Source organism: Scomber japonicus, chromosome 21 (assembly GCF_027409825.1).
Source record: "Scomber japonicus isolate fScoJap1 chromosome 21, fScoJap1.pri, whole genome shotgun sequence".
Taxonomy (NCBI): domain Eukaryota; kingdom Metazoa; phylum Chordata; class Actinopteri; order Scombriformes; family Scombridae; genus Scomber; species Scomber japonicus.
Window position 1 is genome coordinate 19,035,760 of NC_070598.1, and position 19,203 is coordinate 19,054,962.

At 41.4% G+C, this 19,203-nt stretch overlaps 1 protein-coding gene across 2 annotated transcripts in view; it reads right to left on the reverse strand.

Annotated features, from left to right (window-relative positions):
• arhgap29a (Rho GTPase activating protein 29a) overlaps positions 1 to 19,203 on the reverse strand; it is a 33,651-nt gene that overhangs the window by 12,608 nt on the left and 1,840 nt on the right. For both annotated transcript variants that reach the window (XM_053342185.1, XM_053342184.1), the window contains exons 3-7: positions 4,659 to 4,802; positions 1,564 to 1,660; positions 1,365 to 1,437; positions 907 to 967; positions 293 to 439 (exon numbers count right to left, since the gene is read on the reverse strand). In XM_053342185.1, the coding sequence (XP_053198160.1) occupies positions 293 to 439; positions 907 to 967; positions 1,365 to 1,437; positions 1,564 to 1,660; positions 4,659 to 4,802 (522 nt within the window). The remainder of the gene's footprint in view (positions 1 to 292; positions 440 to 906; positions 968 to 1,364; positions 1,438 to 1,563; positions 1,661 to 4,658; positions 4,803 to 19,203) is intronic.

The window sequence follows — 19,203 nt, forward strand, 5'->3', positions numbered from 1 at the left end:
CATCATCATCATCATCATCATCGTTTTAATTTGTCATGCCAAAGAAAACCTTTACAATAAGGCAAACTTTACAGTAGTATTTACGATGTTGAATTTGATTTTTTTGACGTCATAAAACTTCCCTGAGAAGACTACCCAGTCTTAAGTATGACTTAAGTAGTTAAGTGCTTAAGTTAAGTACATGGTCCATGATGCGAACATATGACAGCACGTGACAGGCGCTACTTAACTGCTGCCTCCCAACATGTAAGAAATACTCCACACCACAGCTCCCAACTGTGCCCTAACTCACCCATACTGAGACGCTTCTCCACCCATGCCAGCAGCTCTTTGGTGTACTTGGACCAGGCCTTGGCATAGAGCAGCGCAGACTCCACCCCACTGTCCTGCCGCTGCAGTGTCCTGTCCACCTCTTCCACTCGAACCGGCGGAGATGGCCCTGTGATAATCACAGGAATCCGACAAGGGAGGTTGTAAAAGATGGGTTTAACCATAACGGCCATGACATCCAAAACACCTCTTACCACTGCTGAACATGCTACAAATAAAACAACATCTGTGATTGTGAGTCAGCATGAAAAGCCCACACTGACCTTGGTTGAGTGTGATATTGGCTAATACCATTTGAAGGTAATTCATTCTGACATGACTGCCGCATGGATTAATAAGTGTTCATCAAGACTTGAGAGCTAGTAGTGCTATTACCCAAGATAACCCCACAGACACTGCTCTGACCCAACACAAACAAACCTCATAACCTAGAGCAATAAAGCAGCAACAGTAGCCAAAGCTTAGGCTTCATGAATAAGCTTGTTTCCAACAAATTTGCCAGGATTAGTTTCTCCCCATACTCTGATAGAGCAGCACTAGAGCACAGTAGCTGTGTGTTATGGAGATCTGTCTTACCTGGCGGATCATCTTTCTCGGGGCCGGATCCTCCAGATTCCACTGAGAGGTTCTCAAAAGACTGAAAAACAGACAGATGAAAAAAAAAAAAATCAACAATGGGGAGGATGAATTTCCTACTCAAGGCACGGTATGCTCTGCTGACATGCTTCAAACAAGCCTTATCAGAACCCCAACTTCCTCTAGAGAGCAGTTATAAAACGAGAGGCCGTCTCGGGAAAGTGCGTCAACCTGCAAAGCACTTACTTAACCCCTCTGAACTCTGAACTCATCAAGGTAATTTTTCATATCTTTTGCTTGACATTTCAGGGGCAGTAGGCCACATCCTGCTGTCCATGGTAAAGTGAAATACAGTGTCCAGCTGCCAATCTAATACCTCATTTGTGTTGAAGAAATTAGACCATTTATTTGTGGTGGATGGATAGAGCAATAGAATATAAATACTGCACTTGTCTTACCCTGCTTCTCTTAGTTAGGGGGAGCCCCAACACTGATCCATTCTCTACATCTCCCATAAGGAAGTCAGACACTCTGAAGGAAAATGGACACAGAAAACAGCAAACTGGGTTGAGAAAGAGTGAAATTTATCAGAGAGAGAGAGAGAGAGTTCAGGGGTTTATTAAAAACAACTCAGTTAACTCTAGTGATCATACTTACACATTGCCAAAGGTGAATGCCAATGTGTCAATAGCAGTGTAGATCTCTCCGAAAAGCTTCTGTTTGTTCTCTTCGTTCACCTCCTTGAAGTTCACTCCTGTCAAAATGGTTATGGAGGAGGGTTGAGTCAAGTTTTGTTAAAAAAAAAAATCCCTGCATACTTAAGATATCCTGTACTGGCACCGCTGATCCTACTGTGTTTAAGTCACGAATCACACTGTATGATTCATCATCCTCTACATGAAGTATGGCGTCACTTAAAATCTCTTTTGAGTCATTCAGTATCCCATGAGTAATCCCATGGGAGCTTGGGAACTTTTCATTTCATATCAAACAAGATTCAACTAGTTTACATGTGTAGATATTATAAAATGGAAACATCAGGGTAGTGAGGTCCCTCAGGGCCATCAAAAAACAACTTTGTACCTTAAATCTGAAAAGATAAGCAAGTGGTGTATATATTTGGCTGTAATCTGGAAAGGCAGTAGTTTCCTGCTGTAAGTCTAAACACAGTGATGATTGAGGACAGAATAGGGGAAAAACACCAGTGTAAATACGGCTGTAATCAGTCTTGACAATAAACTTCCTGTCCTGACTGAGCAGAGAGAAAATAAACTAGGAAAGAGATGCTCAGAAAATAAGACCAAACACCAAGCAATAAATCAGTGATGTCACAGACCATTCTGCTGCCTCCATGATTTCCTGAGTCTTTCCTTTCCATTTGAACAATGCGATTTCTAGAGTTCAAAGACTCAAGCTCTTTAAGACATTTTAAATAGAAAACCCACTTTCTCCCCCTGTTTTCTTTTATTCGAGTTTATCCAATGAAATTTATGGATTAACCGTGAGCAGGAAACAGCCCAAAAATGTTTGTTGAATTAATCTTTTCTGAAATCTGTAAAGAAGACTCAAACAAAATCCACATTTACAATTCTGGTTCTTTTACTCTTAACCGAAGTCAGTCCCTTGAAAGTTTAAAAGCAACCATCGACCAACAGCTACCAATACTGAAATGCTTCCTACGTAGTTATTGAATCCAAGTTTTTAGGAAGGAGTTCTCCAAATGGGAGAACTACCAATTACCCACCTCAAAACAACCTTTTCTTCAGCAATGTTCCTGTCCAATAGAATGACTGGTAACCACTACTTTGATAGGTAATTGAGATACGATTTTTCAGCCCAGACAGCTTAAACTTGCCACCGGACAAGTTATTTCCTTAGAGGGTCCAGTAATATGTTCTTCTATCCAACAAAAGAAGTAATGAAAAAGAAATAAATCCAGCGCAAAATTTATTCTCCTGACTCAGGCAGTGGAAATTTGATGGTTCTGTCAAAACAGTGAAAGAAAAAGGGATTTTGATGTGCCCAATGTCCAGGGGGCCTCGGGAGCCTCTGTCAGCCCAGACCAGCTAGCTACCACCATTCAAAGCACGCCACTCTCTTTTGCTGTTACATCTCCTCCTCTTCTGTCCAACCCCTACCCCCAACAGGACATCCTGAGGCTTGCTGGAATACAATGCCAGTGCTCGCTCAGGCCCCAACCAGTGGTCCAAACGTGGAAGTTACATCATCGGGAAAAAATGGTATTGTTTCACTGGAAAAGCACAACACTTTCGAAAACCCTCATCAGCTGCAAAGTCCTACGCAGAATTCAGGGATGGGAGGAACTTTTCTTCCAATAAAAACTAATACAAAGGCATAGCAAGGCATGCGAGTGGATATTAAGCTTATCACTTATGGTAGATCTTCCATCTACCAAGTGACAAAATGCTATTTTTATTTAAACACTTATACGTGGATGATGAAGCAAAGATACAATACAAACTCCAGTGGAAAATATCATAAAATTGACTCATTTATACAATCATACAGTACAGTTTTAATCTTTTTTCTAACAGGAAAATTCATAATAAAAATAACCTCCTGGTCAAATGACACAGCTCCATAAATAGTAACACAAGAAGAATTGAAATCTTAACGATGTGTAACCTCAACAGCTGTTATGGTCATGAAAAATATTGGTACAAGGGTACAGCTGATATCACCATGTCACTGTGAGGGGGGCAACAAGTGAGCAATTCTGGCCACCTAGTGGCAGAAAAGACGTCATAGCATGCTACCCTGCACATATTTATCAAAGGCCACAATACATACTAAACCTCTTATTGATCATAAGCAACACTTGTGTCCTTAATTCAGTCACGATTAATGGTAGATTCTAAAAAATTTTTAAAATATATTAATTTAATTGCATTAATAGCTTGAATTAAAAAGGTGTCTAAGGAACAACTATTAAGTCGTCAAATATAATGTTTCCTTATTAAAAACGCCTGTCTGTCTGTCTGTCTCTATTGTGCATCAACATGTTTGAATACCACACAAGTAGTCAAGTAACCACATGAAAGACAGAACTTGCATGCACTTAATAATTGTTTATGGCACACACACACGCATTCCAAATATTTCAGTGAAGGTAAGCTACATTCATATGCAGAGCTTTTTCAGGCTTCGTATGATCCACCATTCCTTATTAAGCGAATGCTTTTCAAAAAGCTATGGCCCCTCTTTGCAATGCAAATTGAGACGAGGTATACTCAGGGGATTCTTGTGTGGTGGCCAAGTTAAGAATTGACCTGCATGCCAGATCATAATCTCAGAGAATAGGAGATTGAATAGGATTCCTCAGTCTAGTTCCCTCTGGACTGGCAGACAAAGCACAAAGGACACCCTGCTTCTCCCTGCCTCTTGAATCAGGTATCTGACTCCCAAATATTATTTTCTTACTCTCTGTATGGGGTTTAAAACACACGCTGTTGCATTCTAATCACATGAATGACTTCTGAAGAGCTGCATTGCTTTGAAGCTGTAAGAAAACTCCTCAGAAACATTCCCCAGGAAGTTCTTTCAACTGTTTTTAAGACTTGGAAAGACAGTGTGAGAGAAAGGACAGTAGTAGTGAGCATCCAGGAGAGAAAACTGTCAAGGAAGAAGGGGGGATTAGATAAGCAGAGACAGAAAACAGACCAAGGGAAGAGTGGAGGAGTGGCTGGGGTTTTACAGGAAAGCTGACTTATGTGTTGGTCATCACAGCCCACCTTTGACCGTGGCGATGACGGTTCCAGCTGTACTGAGAATGTCTACTGAGTTGAGGCTCTGGTGTTTGTTGATGATGGCCTTCAGGACACGCAGCAACTCCCCGAGGCGCTCGTGAACCGCATGATGGAGGCAGTCCTGGTGCTCTGCAAAATTAAAAAAGACTTTTAATGTAGCAATTAAAATAATGTATATTAAACGTCAATCATGATGCTCTGATTCCTGGATTTTGTGGTCACTTGCTTAGTTTAATTGCAAAGAACTTTTAGAAAAGGCAATTAAACTATTTTATAACTTATTGGCTTTAATCATAATGGTGTATTGGAATTTTTGGACAATTTCTCTTACTCTCAGTCAACCATTCAACTTTACAGCATTGGTAAAGGCTGTCAAAATGTGATCAAACAACAAGTGTCTACTGGATAGGAAAACACTGTCTTTAGTGTTTTCAAGTGTAAATACTGTATTTCACCCTTCATTTTCACTATCAAGCACTGGGATCTCATTCATAGCTTTCACATTATCCATTCACATTGTTAACCTTTGACCAATAAGATAAGAGATCAGTGTCATTCCAGTGTGCCTCTGTCACAATGATGACAAGTAAAAATGCAAACTAGCCATGTTGCTCTATGTGGAGGCTAGAAAATTACAAGTTTTCAATTTGCTATCACGTGATATGAATTGGATCTGCAGTCTGAAAAAATCCTTTGATTATGGAACTTGCTGCATTTCCAGACTGAGACTTGTTAACGATTTATCATGTGCAGTAAATCCTGAGCAGATTAGACCTAGAACCCAGCTATTTAAAAATCCCCCTGCTTCAAAATGAATGGTGCAACCTCATTGGTAACAGGATTACTACATGACATTCCAGCTTTGTCAGTCTAAAGGGTGACCATGGCAGTCATGTCAGAGTACTGCCATTGATACGCAGCAGTTCTGGTCCACACTGAAGCAGTCAATGGTCTGTCTAGAAACTGGACAACTGTAAAGTAGGGGATGACAGAAAGTTTGCACACGATTTAGCAAACATACACAGGGAAATAAAATAGTGCTAACCTGAAAGCCAAGTGCATAAACAAACATGACCCAATGTGCTCTTTTGACAATTAGCGGTTAGCTAGTCAGTTAACCAAAGAAAACCTGGTATCTCAGGTATGCGGTCCTGTGTATGAGATGTGACTTTACTAACAGTGAGTCACCACCATATACAAGTGAAAAAAGGACCGCTGCTATTGAGTAACCTTAATTATGTGCTCTTGGCATGGTTGAGGAGTGAGGTCATGAATGACAAAATGAAAATAAGTGCATGAATTAAGTTTAAGGCGTTTTTACTACTTATTGGGAACTTACTGAGCACTACAGGGTAGAGTGACGGAGCTTTGACTCAGCTAGAGTGGGTGGCTTTCACAAAAATGACTGATACAAGGGAGAAATGGGGAGGCAAAGGGGCACATATTTGTCTGCCCCCTCCCTCCCCCTCTCACACACACATACGCACACACATAATTGGCATTGTAACCAAAACATGCTCCGGTCCCAGGCTGCAATTACACTAAATAACAAAGGAGATGGTGTGACAGGTTGTTTGCTTGTCATGTTTTCAATGTTGCTCTTGCTCACGTATAAATGGCTTTATTTTAATGACTATCTCTTGAACAGATCTCCTTACAACTTCCCAGTAAAAAAAAAAAACAACAAAAAAACAAAACAAAACAAATACACACACACCCAAACACACACAGAATGGATAGGGGCTGTCAAAGCCACATTTTGTGCTGACGATCACCCCTGGATTACCCCTTCATGGAGAGGGGGATCAGAAAGACTTTAGCTGTCTCCCATTTTTTCTTTTATTCGTTAGCCCTCTTTTTTAGAGTGGGACAAATAGTGCCGCCAGCGAGGCTAATAATGGTGGGTCTGTGTGGCCGCCATGACAATGCTAGCTGAGGCCTGACCCGGAAATCCAGCCAACTGACCAGTAGGTGACAAGTTCACATGGACTAACAGGTCACAACATCACAACAAAAACTAAACAACCAGTAAGAAGCATTGAAAATTAGACAAAGAAGACAAAACATGCTATAGAGGAACACAATTGTGTTCTCTGTATGTTTCAACCTTTATTATAGGAGTCTGACAGCCCCTGTTTTACCCTGAATAAATGAGATATGACAGTCACAATGTGCCAATTGGACTTTATCACTTTGCTGATAACTGCAATGCGGCCAATCAGCATGCTCAACAAATGGCCACTTAACCTAAACCCAAAGACCGGGGGTGATTGGGAAAAGATTGGAAAAAACACTGCAAGGTGGTCAAGAGGAGATTTCAAGTGAACAAGCACTTCCAAAAGATCCAATAGGACATGAGCAAATGAACCAGGTAAACAGACAGCTCAAAAACACAAAATGAGCTACTTACACTGTTGCCAATATTATTACATAAGACAAGCAGAAATCCCGGACTGTTCCACGACAACATTAACAACTCCATGCCAACATGCCCTGTTGCTTCTAGCTGGCCAAAAGCTTCTCCACAGGACCTGGAGAGTCCTATCCTTCTCCATAGCAACCGTTTTCATCCATCTTCATCAGATGTCACACACAGCTCCTTACAGCGCAGAAAACCTGGTGGTTTTTGATGACAACAGCCTCTTCTCCTTTTGTTTTAGCTGCCCAACTCCCCACAAGGCAGGAAAAGAGCCAGTTGTGTGCTTCTGGCACAACCACACATCAAACTGAGACTTAATACTCCCACACAATCAATATACATGGATGTGCAGAGAAGGTCACTTGCTTTGTTAGTAGCCTGGATTATTTTGTTATTTTTAAAAAAATTACTATGAATAAAAGAGAAAAAATGGCAACATTATGGTGGTATGACATATTACAGTACTCTTGTATTCAGTTTCCTTCACAAACCTTTGAATAGTGTGTTTCTACAGACTCTATATAAACAAGCAAACAATGGAATGGAGGTCTGCTTTGAAAGTTGTGAAGTTAATACAACAAATTAATAACAAATTAATATATTAAATACATATTAATTAATAAACAGAAAAAATCTCTATTAAAATGTTAAAAAAAAACAATTTCCATTTTTGCAGTTTTTGTTTTACAGTCAAAAGAAATGCCTTCCCAAAGACTTTATCTCTCTCAACCCTATACGGGGACCCCAACCCACAATAATTTGATAGGGGTCACAGTTCATAATGAGCTGCTTCAACCCATAAGCCCTTAATTGGTCCTGGTGAGTTTAGATCCCATTTATGGACATTATCCTTTGAATGACAAAATACACACAATGGCCTAAATCATCCCCACACAGGCTATACACCACATTCATCGACCGGGTAACTGAATCCTGAGTCCAAGAGGCATCAAGCTTGGGCAAGCTAAAGGTTTATTATAGACTACCCTAAACCATGAATGCCCAAGAGACAGAGGGTCTTCCTTTGCAAAGCTCCATGGGCTTCAATCTTCAATGGCGGTTGTGTGGCCTATTGGACCATCCTAAATGGAGGCTAATTAGCAAGACATTATGGTTGCGTCCACCAGCCCAGCAGGACACAGAATAATGTACAGAGACTGATTATTTAACCCCACAACTGCCATTCTGGGCGAGACAAGAGAGGAAGCCTCGTTCCCACTGGGGAGGGCCTACTAAAGGAAAATTGGACTGCTGTGTTTTGTTTCAGTGTTGTCATTTTTAAGATGAGAAGAAAAGTCTTGAGAGGAAAAGTCAGTAGAAAAAAGTTGCAAGGACAGAAGATGTTTCAACTTGCAAATATTTGCTCAAGGAAAAAGACAAACAAGCTGCTGGGAAGATCATTGTGTTTTCCCCAGGGAAGACCACAAAGTTTGAGTGCCGAAAACTCACTATTGTCCCTGGGGCCACTAGCAAACAGTGGGACAGGTCGCCTCATGGGCCTGCCACATGAAGCATTTATGGAACAATAAATCACAACGGCAGCTTTTCACTTTTCTCAGGAGAGAAGGATTGGAGTATGTGTGTGTGTCTTTGTCCATGTGTGATGGTTAAGGGTGGGAGGATTGTAGGGAGTGATAGGGGAGGAGTTTTGGTGGGTATGGGAGGAAGGAGAAAAAAAGAGGAAGGGGGTTGTGTGTTATTTGGGGTAGTACTCTCCCTTGGGATTTGTCCCAAATTTACCCCTGCACCCCACATCTCTGCTTTAGCGGGGGTTATGAGAGAAGGAGAGAGTGAGAGACATTCCTGGGCATAATAAGCCCTGGTGAATGAAGGCTACAGGGGGATCAGACTCTGATCCTGATGAGAAGGAGGCCGCGGATCAGGAGCTGCTCACAGGCTGCCAGCAACACATTGCCAGGTTTTTACTTCATTAGCGTCATGGAAACCCAACATTCCAGCCTCTTGTTTGGGAGTGGGGACGGGAGTTGCAGGAGCGAGGGGTGGAGGGGGATCCATAATGAAAACATTGTCGGATCATTCACCATCGAGATGACACCTCAATACCCAAACATTCTGCCTCTCATGTCACGGACTAACAAATATAAAAACATAAGCCTAAGGACTCCTAATTGACAATATTTTGCCCGAAGGATCCGATATAGAAAGATCATCACTATTATTGATTTATTATTGAATTTCTTCCTCTATACGCTGTATGTTGGGGGGCAAATCATGGTGGGCATGAAACCTGCAGTCATAATATTCTCTTGCTGGGACCGATATAAGTACCCTTTAATTTGTCACGTTCCCCTACACCTCCTTACCCTCAGATCACTATTTTATTTTTAGAAATAATGTCCTGGTACCCCACCAAGCGCCTAACCAAATCTAATGTTCACCTGCAGGGTTGATGCCATGGTCAAATTTGGCTATTAATGTACCTGTAAACTTCCAGGTACAGTGTTATGGATGGTTACAGGTCCTGTAACCTTCCATAACACACAGCAAAGTAGTGTTGCATTCACTGATGTCATCCAATACATGTTCAAACAGATTCAATGAGAGCTTGTTCCATTCTTTCTTGTAATACGTGCAATACCTAAAAGTTGTGCAAGGCAAATGTTATCAGGGACACGTCAGGAATGTACAGCTACATGTTTAACATTTATAAGCTCACAGGGTTTTTTTGCATTAAGTTTGATAGTTGTGACACTCAAAGAAACCTGACTGGCAGATGGAAATTGAGATAAGAACTAAATTAAGAAGGTGGGAGGTCTTTGTGGAGTCAATATTGAAATGCAAAGGGCAATTATGTGAAAAAGTTGGTGATGCTTAATTTCTGTCATGCAAGGCCATTAATGCAAAAAAAAAAAGATTCTGATGCTTTTTCTTGACATGTAGCATAGGGGGAACTTTCACTTTTGGGACTTAGCATCAATGGCATGACTTTTTGAATCACAAAACTTCCACTAGGGCCTGACACAATATGACTTGGCAACATTCCTTTCGCTGTGACCCTAGCTATGCTCAGTCATGCATCGCAAATCATGGGAGCAATGTATTATTTATGCTTCACAACATTTGAGAGAACGGAGGGGTGCTTATTGCCACAAAGCAAGTGTGAAATCACTAAACATGTCACAACTGGGTCCGCAGAGGTCCGATCAAATGGAAGCAGCTCATGGTAAAGGGGGCTAAATAGGATGTTGGACAGGCTAGCCATGACTAATGTCAATCAAAACCTCTAAAAGTGTCCTATTGAGTCAGACCACAGCTGGACATTCCAGCTACTCACCCACTAAATAACCAACTAGAACTCTGTTGTGGCGGTTGTTTCAAAGAAATTGTGCATTCATCAAAAGGCTATGGTATTGCTAGGTTTCAAGGGGATCCTTTGAAATTCACCCGGTTCTCAAAAGATAAAGCAACCAAATGTGGGCCTTATAATCAATCACTTTGTGACTCAGTAACCTCTGATTTGTTCAAATGGATTCTTCTTTAATTGGCTGGGGTGAAGTGCCACATTCTTTAACAATTCCCTCTCACCACTGTCATATCTTCAAAGGGGTATTCATGCCAAAAGCTAAAAATGCCCTATAATTTCAATCCAAATTTGAACTATTTGCTTGAATATAAGGGGGTCTTGCAAAATGAGTCCACTTAACCTTTAACACTTGGGCAGGGTCACTGCAATGGGTGGCCCATACATCCCTTGATATCCCCCTCCCTTACATACTTCCTGTGGCCAGTGGCCCTGGTCCACCTCTGTCGACAGACCACCAGCGGCCCACTCTACGGATTAGCAGATTACATGCAGCTGGTAAAAGGCAGGGGAACTTTGCCTTCATGGACTTCTATGCCTATACTGAGACATTCCCTGTTGCTTCACCTTTGAAGCTCTTTTTCTCATGACTGCATGCACAAAGAGCTGGCGTTTAAAAAAGAGCCCTAGGCTAGACACACAGCACCTTCCACCTAAGTGGGGGGCTTTTATGTTCCCACTCTGCAGGCTACTGCCTTTGTCAAGCTTGTTAGCTGTTAGCTCATGATAGCAAAAGAGAATGAAAAGTTATTCTCAATGAAGGCTGAAATGCCAGACATTAGGCCTGACTAATAGAACACAAGATATAACCACATATCTTGTGTTCTATTAGTCCAGCACTCCAGTAATAAAGATACAATGAGATATTGACAATTGTCCTTAACTGTCCAAGTGTGAACTGGCAAAATGTTCCAAGATCTCATTCCAGTCAACAGACATGTTTACCCTTGGATATTTCTCTTTTTAGTTCTTAGCATATAAATGAGATACCCAGTGTGGAGTGAAGAATTTGTTTTTGCCCTTCTTTCATTTCTCTTTGGAGCTGTCTATCACAGTGAGGAAAGAGACCTTTCTCTCTAGATATCCCCCCACATCACCACCGCCTACTGTTGATGCAAAGCTCTGAAGGCTGGCATTCCAACTATGCTTTCTTTAAGAGAAACTGCAAATCCCCCTACCGTGCAATCTCTAGCTGGCAGCCAAGCTGGTCAGGCATTAGCATGAAGAGACTACAGTTGCTCCCCAAACTGTGTACTGTAGGCAAAGGAACATCAGCAGGCAGAGGGAGGGGTGGGGGGGGGCTGGGTTATCTGTCCAACATGTGCGAAGATGGGCCCCTTTAGTACACCTGACAAGAACTAGGAGGTGAGGGGCTAAGTTTGGGGGGCAAACTCAGTATTGAGAACAAGAGGACACTGTTTAGCTTTACTTGCATCCTAATCCTAAGAGAATCGGCTTTGTGCAGGAAGCTTGCAAAACACAGTAACTCTCATCACTGTTAAGGCTTTTAATAAAGTAAACTGTACTAAAATCCTTTTTCTAATACCAAGCGCCTGTTAACTTTGAGCGACATCAAAGGGTTTAAGGGAAATGCATTATTTTATGCAACTTTTTTTAAATTGTATTTTTTTATATAGCTATTATTAATGGTAATAAAGGCATTGTGGACAAATATATCTATTATTTGAAGAATGTGTTCAATTTGGGAGTTAAAGAAAAACATCTCAAGAGTTAAAGACAAACAAGGGCCCTCTGTGAGCACAAAGCACTGTTTTGTTTCCTACCATGGTTACAATTAACAGCTTGAGCAGACACAGGCTTTGCATGGGGATGAAGGTATTCAGGGCTGTGGAGGCAATACAGATCTCCACCTGCCTTCTTGTCAAAGGTACAACACATTTTAAGCCAAGGGGCCTCATGCATGACTGGGCCCCAACTCTATTCATTGCTAGTTATGAAATATGTAGATTTAAAGACTTCAGTCCCAGTAATAGGTGCAATGAAAATATTTTTTTTTCTCAGAAGGCATTGTCAGTTCGAAGAAGCAGATTCAAGAAAGAGATGCATCATGCAGGTATTGTTGCTTGTGTGCTGTTTGCTGTGGCAAGTTCAATCACACCTCAATAGGTCCACGTTCCTCCTTTGCCCTTCTACACCCCAATGGGACCTAATTTGAGTCTCACAAGACAGGACAGAGCCCAATTGGTCCTGGCTATGCTTCACGCCCAGTCTGCTTACCTCCACATCAAACAGGTCCTCAGTTATTTTCACTGAGCACAGCAACTGAGCTCCTAGATGTACTGAATGTTGCATACAAAGACAAAGGCTGGTTATCCATCTCTCTCCCATCAGTTTAATTGGCTTTTAACAAGTTATGAACTGTACACAGCATGGGGCTGACCCAGTCACATGCGAGCATGCCCTAAGGTTGACTATAGCTGAAAAACAAGGCCAATTATGTTGGATATAGCCCCTGCTACTCAGCAAATTACAAAAACGAATGATGCAGACAACAAACCAATAGTTAGTGAGGATTTAAAACCTGTTTGCCAAAGTCTCAATCATGACTAGCTAATAGGGAGGCTGGGATATCTGCGCCATACCATGAGTAACAACCATCAGTGTATGTGCTGCGAGAAGTGACAAGGTTTGTTTTCAGCATGACAAGAACAGCATGGTCAAAGCCATTACTTAGCTTGATGACATGTTGGAACTAAAATAAGCACCTCTCACCTGCAACACCTAACCAGTTCACTGTGGCTGACTCTTCTTCACAACTTCTTCTTCACAAATCCTCGCGAAGTCAACACACCATATTTTAACACGTTACAGTGGACTTATCACTCATTAGATACACTCTCATTCACTAGATATGATTTTGCATGACAAAACTCAAAGTTGGGGAAAGAGATCAGTTTAGTCCATGTTATTTTGCAAAAACAGACAAGAATGGGTTTGGCTTTGTTTTCAGAGCCATGCATTATTTATCTTCTAATTCATGTCCATAAAAACCTGTATCTTATTCTATGATTTTGTTAAATTTATGATTCACATATCTAACAATAGCTAATTTATTTGCGTTGTTGTCCCCCGTGACAATTTTATGAGCTGTTGATGACACACCATTAAATTATAAAACATAGTCAAAATCAATTAAAGACATTGCAAATCAATTGACTGCATTTATGGATGAATTAGTTGCATCACACATGCTGTTTATAAGTGTGGGATGTCAAATGAATGCTGCCATGCCTAATTCTAGATTACTTTAATCCAACCAGGGATAGAAGCCACAGATTCAGGGGTTACTTAAGCTTAATCAGAGGATAAACCTGCCTTTATTTCAAAGCTTTAATCCAAGAAGAATGAGGGGAGGTCTTCTGTTCACACAAGCAAGTGGGCGTTGGTTTAATGTGCCATCACTGTTCTGAGTAATATGTAATATGTCCAAACAACTCTTTTGACTAAACAGAGAGAAGGCCCCATATACCGAGTTTATAAGGTACAGTCCTTCAGCTGAGCCCACAACCCTCGGCTGCTCATGTGTAGTGTGGGAATCCTGGAGCTTTATCGAAGTGTGTGGCAGACATTGACAGACTCCTGGAACAAAGCTGCCCCTGCAAAAACTGCACCCATAACCATAAATCTTTTCCAGAGGGTAGGAAGGAGAGAGACACACAGAGAGGTCGCTCCCTTGGGCTCCAACTTGAAAACAACGTACAAATCTTCAAGTGCGGTCGGGCAATTAAACTTGATAAGTTAGCAGGGCTTCGCCACCTGCATACAGCGTGCCATCGTTGCATGCATTGTGCATCGGAAGATAAATTTTCGGTCCATGGTGCTCTGTACGTCATCCCATGTTGTGTTTCCTAAGGCCGGGGGGAATAAATGGACATACCATATGTCACAAAACTCTGCACTTAAATCCCGGGGTGGGTGGGGGGGGGGTAAGAATCCAAAGATCTAACTCTAGCACTGCATGAACTGATGCTAATGCTAAAACAATAGCTGTGCTTTTCGTCAAGGATCACCCAAATCAATTAAGGTAATGTAATAAATCCTGCTAGGCAGCTTAAGTAGCAAGATAAGTGTACAGTGTGATTAAATCAAGAAATCTGGAAAATTAAATTTAGGGTGTCCCAAAAGTATGAATGTAACTTGATCTTCAAGAGAGACAACTTTGAAGTAATGAAGGCTTGTTGTCTTTTGCTTGGGATAATTTACAGTGGCTTTAAATAAGGACACAGTAAGACACCCATAAAAGGACCTTTTTGGAGGCAAGAAGAAGCTTGTACAAGCTTTCAAGCTGATCCCAGACCCAGTGGGATAGGCTGTCTAAACAGAGCGTAGTTACAGCCATTAAGAAAGTCTGGAATGGTTAGTGAAAAGCCCAAGTAGGGCTAATTTTAGGCTGGTATTTCACATGGGGTGATTTAGAATACAAAATCACTAAAATAGCATTTAGTCTTTCTCTGAGGACCCAGAGCAGAGCGACTTTCCCACAAAGCTTCAGAATCATGGCAGAATACTTACAAGGCTTCCAAAAAAACAAAAAAGAGAGAGAAAAATATGTATTTACAGTGTATTTTAACTAAATGCACAAACATGTGGCAAAAAGAGTTCAAATGCAATGCAAACATTCTACCAATATTTTTGGCACACTGCCACAATATTGTTACTCACCAAGCGATCAGGTGCATTGCTGTTTATTATTGTACTCAACACCATTTTTAGTAGGTTCCTGTTAATCATTACAACGCAGAACCACACACTCACAGTTAAAAGAGAGCTTCCAAAAGCCCATAATGATTAACCGAGGACACTTAATGACTCAGTGATGACTCACGAAAAACATACAGCTGACATAAGAAGGGAAGACATATGAGTCATACATCAATGCTGACCAATTAAAATGGACTAATGATGATAGAGTGTGACGAAACCTTGCTTTGATGTATTCTAAATACAAAGCCATGCCTCCTAGAACAGATGAGTGAGTGGCAATATTTGAGAGCTGGTGAGGTTTCATTGGCAGGATGTCCCAGAGACACTTTGTCAGCGAACTGTAATGGATCTGAAGCTTGACGATGATGTGCTACACTGAAAATTAACACTGAACAGACACAAAAGACTTAACTCAAATAACCTAATAACCAAATATGTGATTTACAACAAATGAGCGTCACACTTTGTCAGCGTCTGTTTCATCACTGCTGATTTAGAGAACATAAATCAACAAGTGGGTGTTTGCTCTGTAAGAACACACAGTACGTGAGACAGACAGGGAAAGTAGGAGTGGTGGCAGGGGGGTTAAACCAGTGTTGTTATGTATGCAGATTTAACTTAACTTTAAGAAATCTAAAGGACAGGTGTCATTTGGAGTTGTTGCCTTTTTTAGTCAATAATGAAAAAGACTCAGGCAGCTATAATCCATTGTGTGGACACACTTTTTCCAGGTGGCATATTAATGCAAAGGCATATTGCACATAGACTAACAGGTGCTAATTAAAGGCTGCCCCATTTGACACATGAACAGGTAGGCTGCTACAGGTCTACTGAAAAGGGAACAAGCTATTAACCAGAAAAACCCAACAAGAATTCTCATGTCTGACCTAAGAGACTAAAAGAACAATCTTCTTTAATTCCAATACAGCCTGATCCAGACACTTAAGATACTGATAACTGTTCAGATTACACTGAGGGGAAAGTACACTGAGTGAATGCTCACTGGTGCAGTTTTTATTCTTAAGCAGCTGACACGCAAAATGGGCTATCATTCTGCTCGACAGAGCCAGGACATGAAAACACTGATGACACACCTGTCCTAGTCAGACAATCAGCCACAAGAATGCATCCTCAAAAAAACAGACCAAGTGATGTGCAACAATCTTCTGCAGAGCTTTCTGAAAAACAAAATCAAGCAGCTGATTCAAAACCAGCGTGGCGTCTGTTGTTTGCTCAATGAAGACACGCTAGGGCCGAATGTTTGTTACGCTAATCATATGATGGAGAGCTTCAGAGGCCCCATTCACCATCAAACACAAAGGCCACGGAGACCACCTCCACAGCTCATATGGTCTCCAAACGTCCTCTGTGACCCCATTGAGGACCAACCTCAAAATAATAATCCCCTCCAATTACTGACATGTCCTTCACAAGTGGGCACTGGACAAGGTCGTGACCTTAAAAAAAGGAAAGTAAATATGTGTCACACGATGGAGCCAACAGGTCCTCAATGCTGACCTGACAACAATGGAGGCACGTAAACAATTTCTTCTCAGGCACTAGTAAAAAACAAAGTTCAGCCATGCGTGCGTCATTGACTGCACCCACAGCTGAACAGCAAGCACGCAATAATTACCATTTAAGGCTGATGTACATTGCTAGAAAAATAAAAAAACATTCTAAATGGAACTGGCTAAAGAAACTCCCTCGGGGACTAATCCCACAGGCCACAGCTATTTTTGACTTGGGAAAGTATCATTTCTGCAGAAGCTGCCAGTTAGCAGCAGCATGCTAGTCTGGGGATGCCTCCTGGGACAATGGGTGTCAGACTCACATCGTTGACTGTGAATGCAGGCACTGTTGCAAAGGCTACAGGGCCCTAAGCTGAATATTGCTCTGCGTGGTAAAAAAGGGTTCCCTTCGGTTTCAGTGAGTGGCCAGGGTAATGAGAGGTTTGAACTATTGTGATGCACTGCAGAGACAATATGGCCATAAATTAGAGAGGGATTTAAATCACATCCAATCACAGCACAAGTCAGTGACTCCCAACAATCTGTTAGCACGCTCTGCTACAGCCCTGGAGTGCTAAACCTCAACAATGACACTTTGGGGATGTTTGACGACGTTTGCGAACCATCCTGACGTGACCAGCTAAACAAAAGATGACTTCCTTGATTCCTTTGTTGAAAGCATGACACATGGTCAAATTTAATAGCCTTTACTTCTTCTAATGATCAGTGGGATAACCAGTCAGAGGCCCGTAGTTATAAGACACCTTTTCAGACAAGGTGATTAAACATGCACTTTTTTCACTGGAGTTTGTAATGACTGTGAGGCACAATGTTCTCTTTGCTACTTTCCTCAATAGTAAACAGGTCTGTTTTCTACATCAGCAAGCAACCCAGTTTCCCAAAGCTGCCTTTTCCTGTATTTAGCTCAAATAAACTCTCTGATGGGAATACCCTGCTTGACAATCACGTGTTGGCATCTCACAGACTGAATTTGCATAATTGAGCCTGCACTTACTGGAACTGATAATTGTGTGCAACTACATTAACGCCACAATTCAATCACAGTTCATCAGAGTTCTATTCTTTGGCAATTGCTTTAAAAAAAAGAAGTCCATTTAAGGTTTGATGTTCAAGAGGTACTACTCACAGTCTGTTTTATTAGAGGACCCAGATTATAAACCACTTTCTTAATGACTTGCAGGAAGCACCAAATGTCTAGAATGACAGCTATGCACCCTTGTTACATACCAAAAAACATAGGTGTTGATCACCATTAGTCTGCTATTAACCCAAACCAAAATGACATAGGATCTGATGATTTACTGCTTTGATCTGTGGCATGCTGGCCGGTCACTGAAAAGTCTCTCAAGCTTGAAAAGTGCCTGATGCGAGTCCAGCTGGGTCAAGCACCTTTACTGACCTCTCCAGACGAACAAAAAAAAAATTCCTTTTTCTAGAATTTGGGTGTCATGGTACGCCACTAATGGCGGGGAAAAAGGCATGGCTGTCTCACCTCATATTTTCTAGCCCTTCCTTAACAGATCTGGGGATTAACAAATCTGGGTTTGATCCAAAAGTCAACGTCAAACATACCAATGAAAGAATGTCATTACCACCCACACAAATATACACATTTACACACATACAGACAGCAGTAGGTCTCTACCCTGTCTCTACACTTCCTTACGGTTTGAAAACAGGTTGTTTCATCACTGATGAAGGAAAGCCTTTCAATTAATGGCTCAGTGAGAGTTACTGTGTCCAAAAAGCGTGGGCGTCAAAAGATCCCACTGGAATGCTGCTGTTGTTTAATGTGGCCACAGTGTACAAGAGAAAGTACAACAAAATATCAAAAAGAAGATTATCACAGATCTAAATACTTTCTTTTGGCCATTTTCTGCTCATTTCTCACTGTAATCACTTGTTTGAATTTTTGCATTGTGTGATTTTGTGTTTTTTTACTTTACAGAACAAAGCACAGAGGGCAAAAACCAATGTAAGAGACAGATAAGGCCGGTTGACCGACCGCTCAGCCAAGGCCAGAGGTGGGACAAAACAGGTAGATAGGCCTGTTACTGTGTACATTGTGGTGAAAGCAACAGTGTGTACACAAGAGTTGACTGGCAGCTACATTCCGTTATAAATCCCTTTGGCTGTGCTGACACTATTACGCTGTTTTTTTCCTCGCTACACTGCTACACTTTAAAAAAGGGAAGAACATGTCCTGTCAGTGAGCCAAAATACAACAATCACAGTGCAGATGAATCACTGTGTAACTGAATTGCTGTGTTCGTGTCATTACAAGCAACAGAAACACGATAACATCTCATTGCTATTGGGTGGAAGCTTCCGCACTTGTGTAACTTTTTGAATAGCACCTATCCATCAACAGTGGACGAATGTTGAGGTAACAAATCATTGACAGATTACCCCCAAAGACACTTCTGAAAAAAAGCAGCGGATATTGCTCAAGTTTGTGATTGCATGGTGAATATAATATGATTCATAAGGGATTTTAATAGCGTGTCTCTTATGTGGGTGGGTTAATAACGG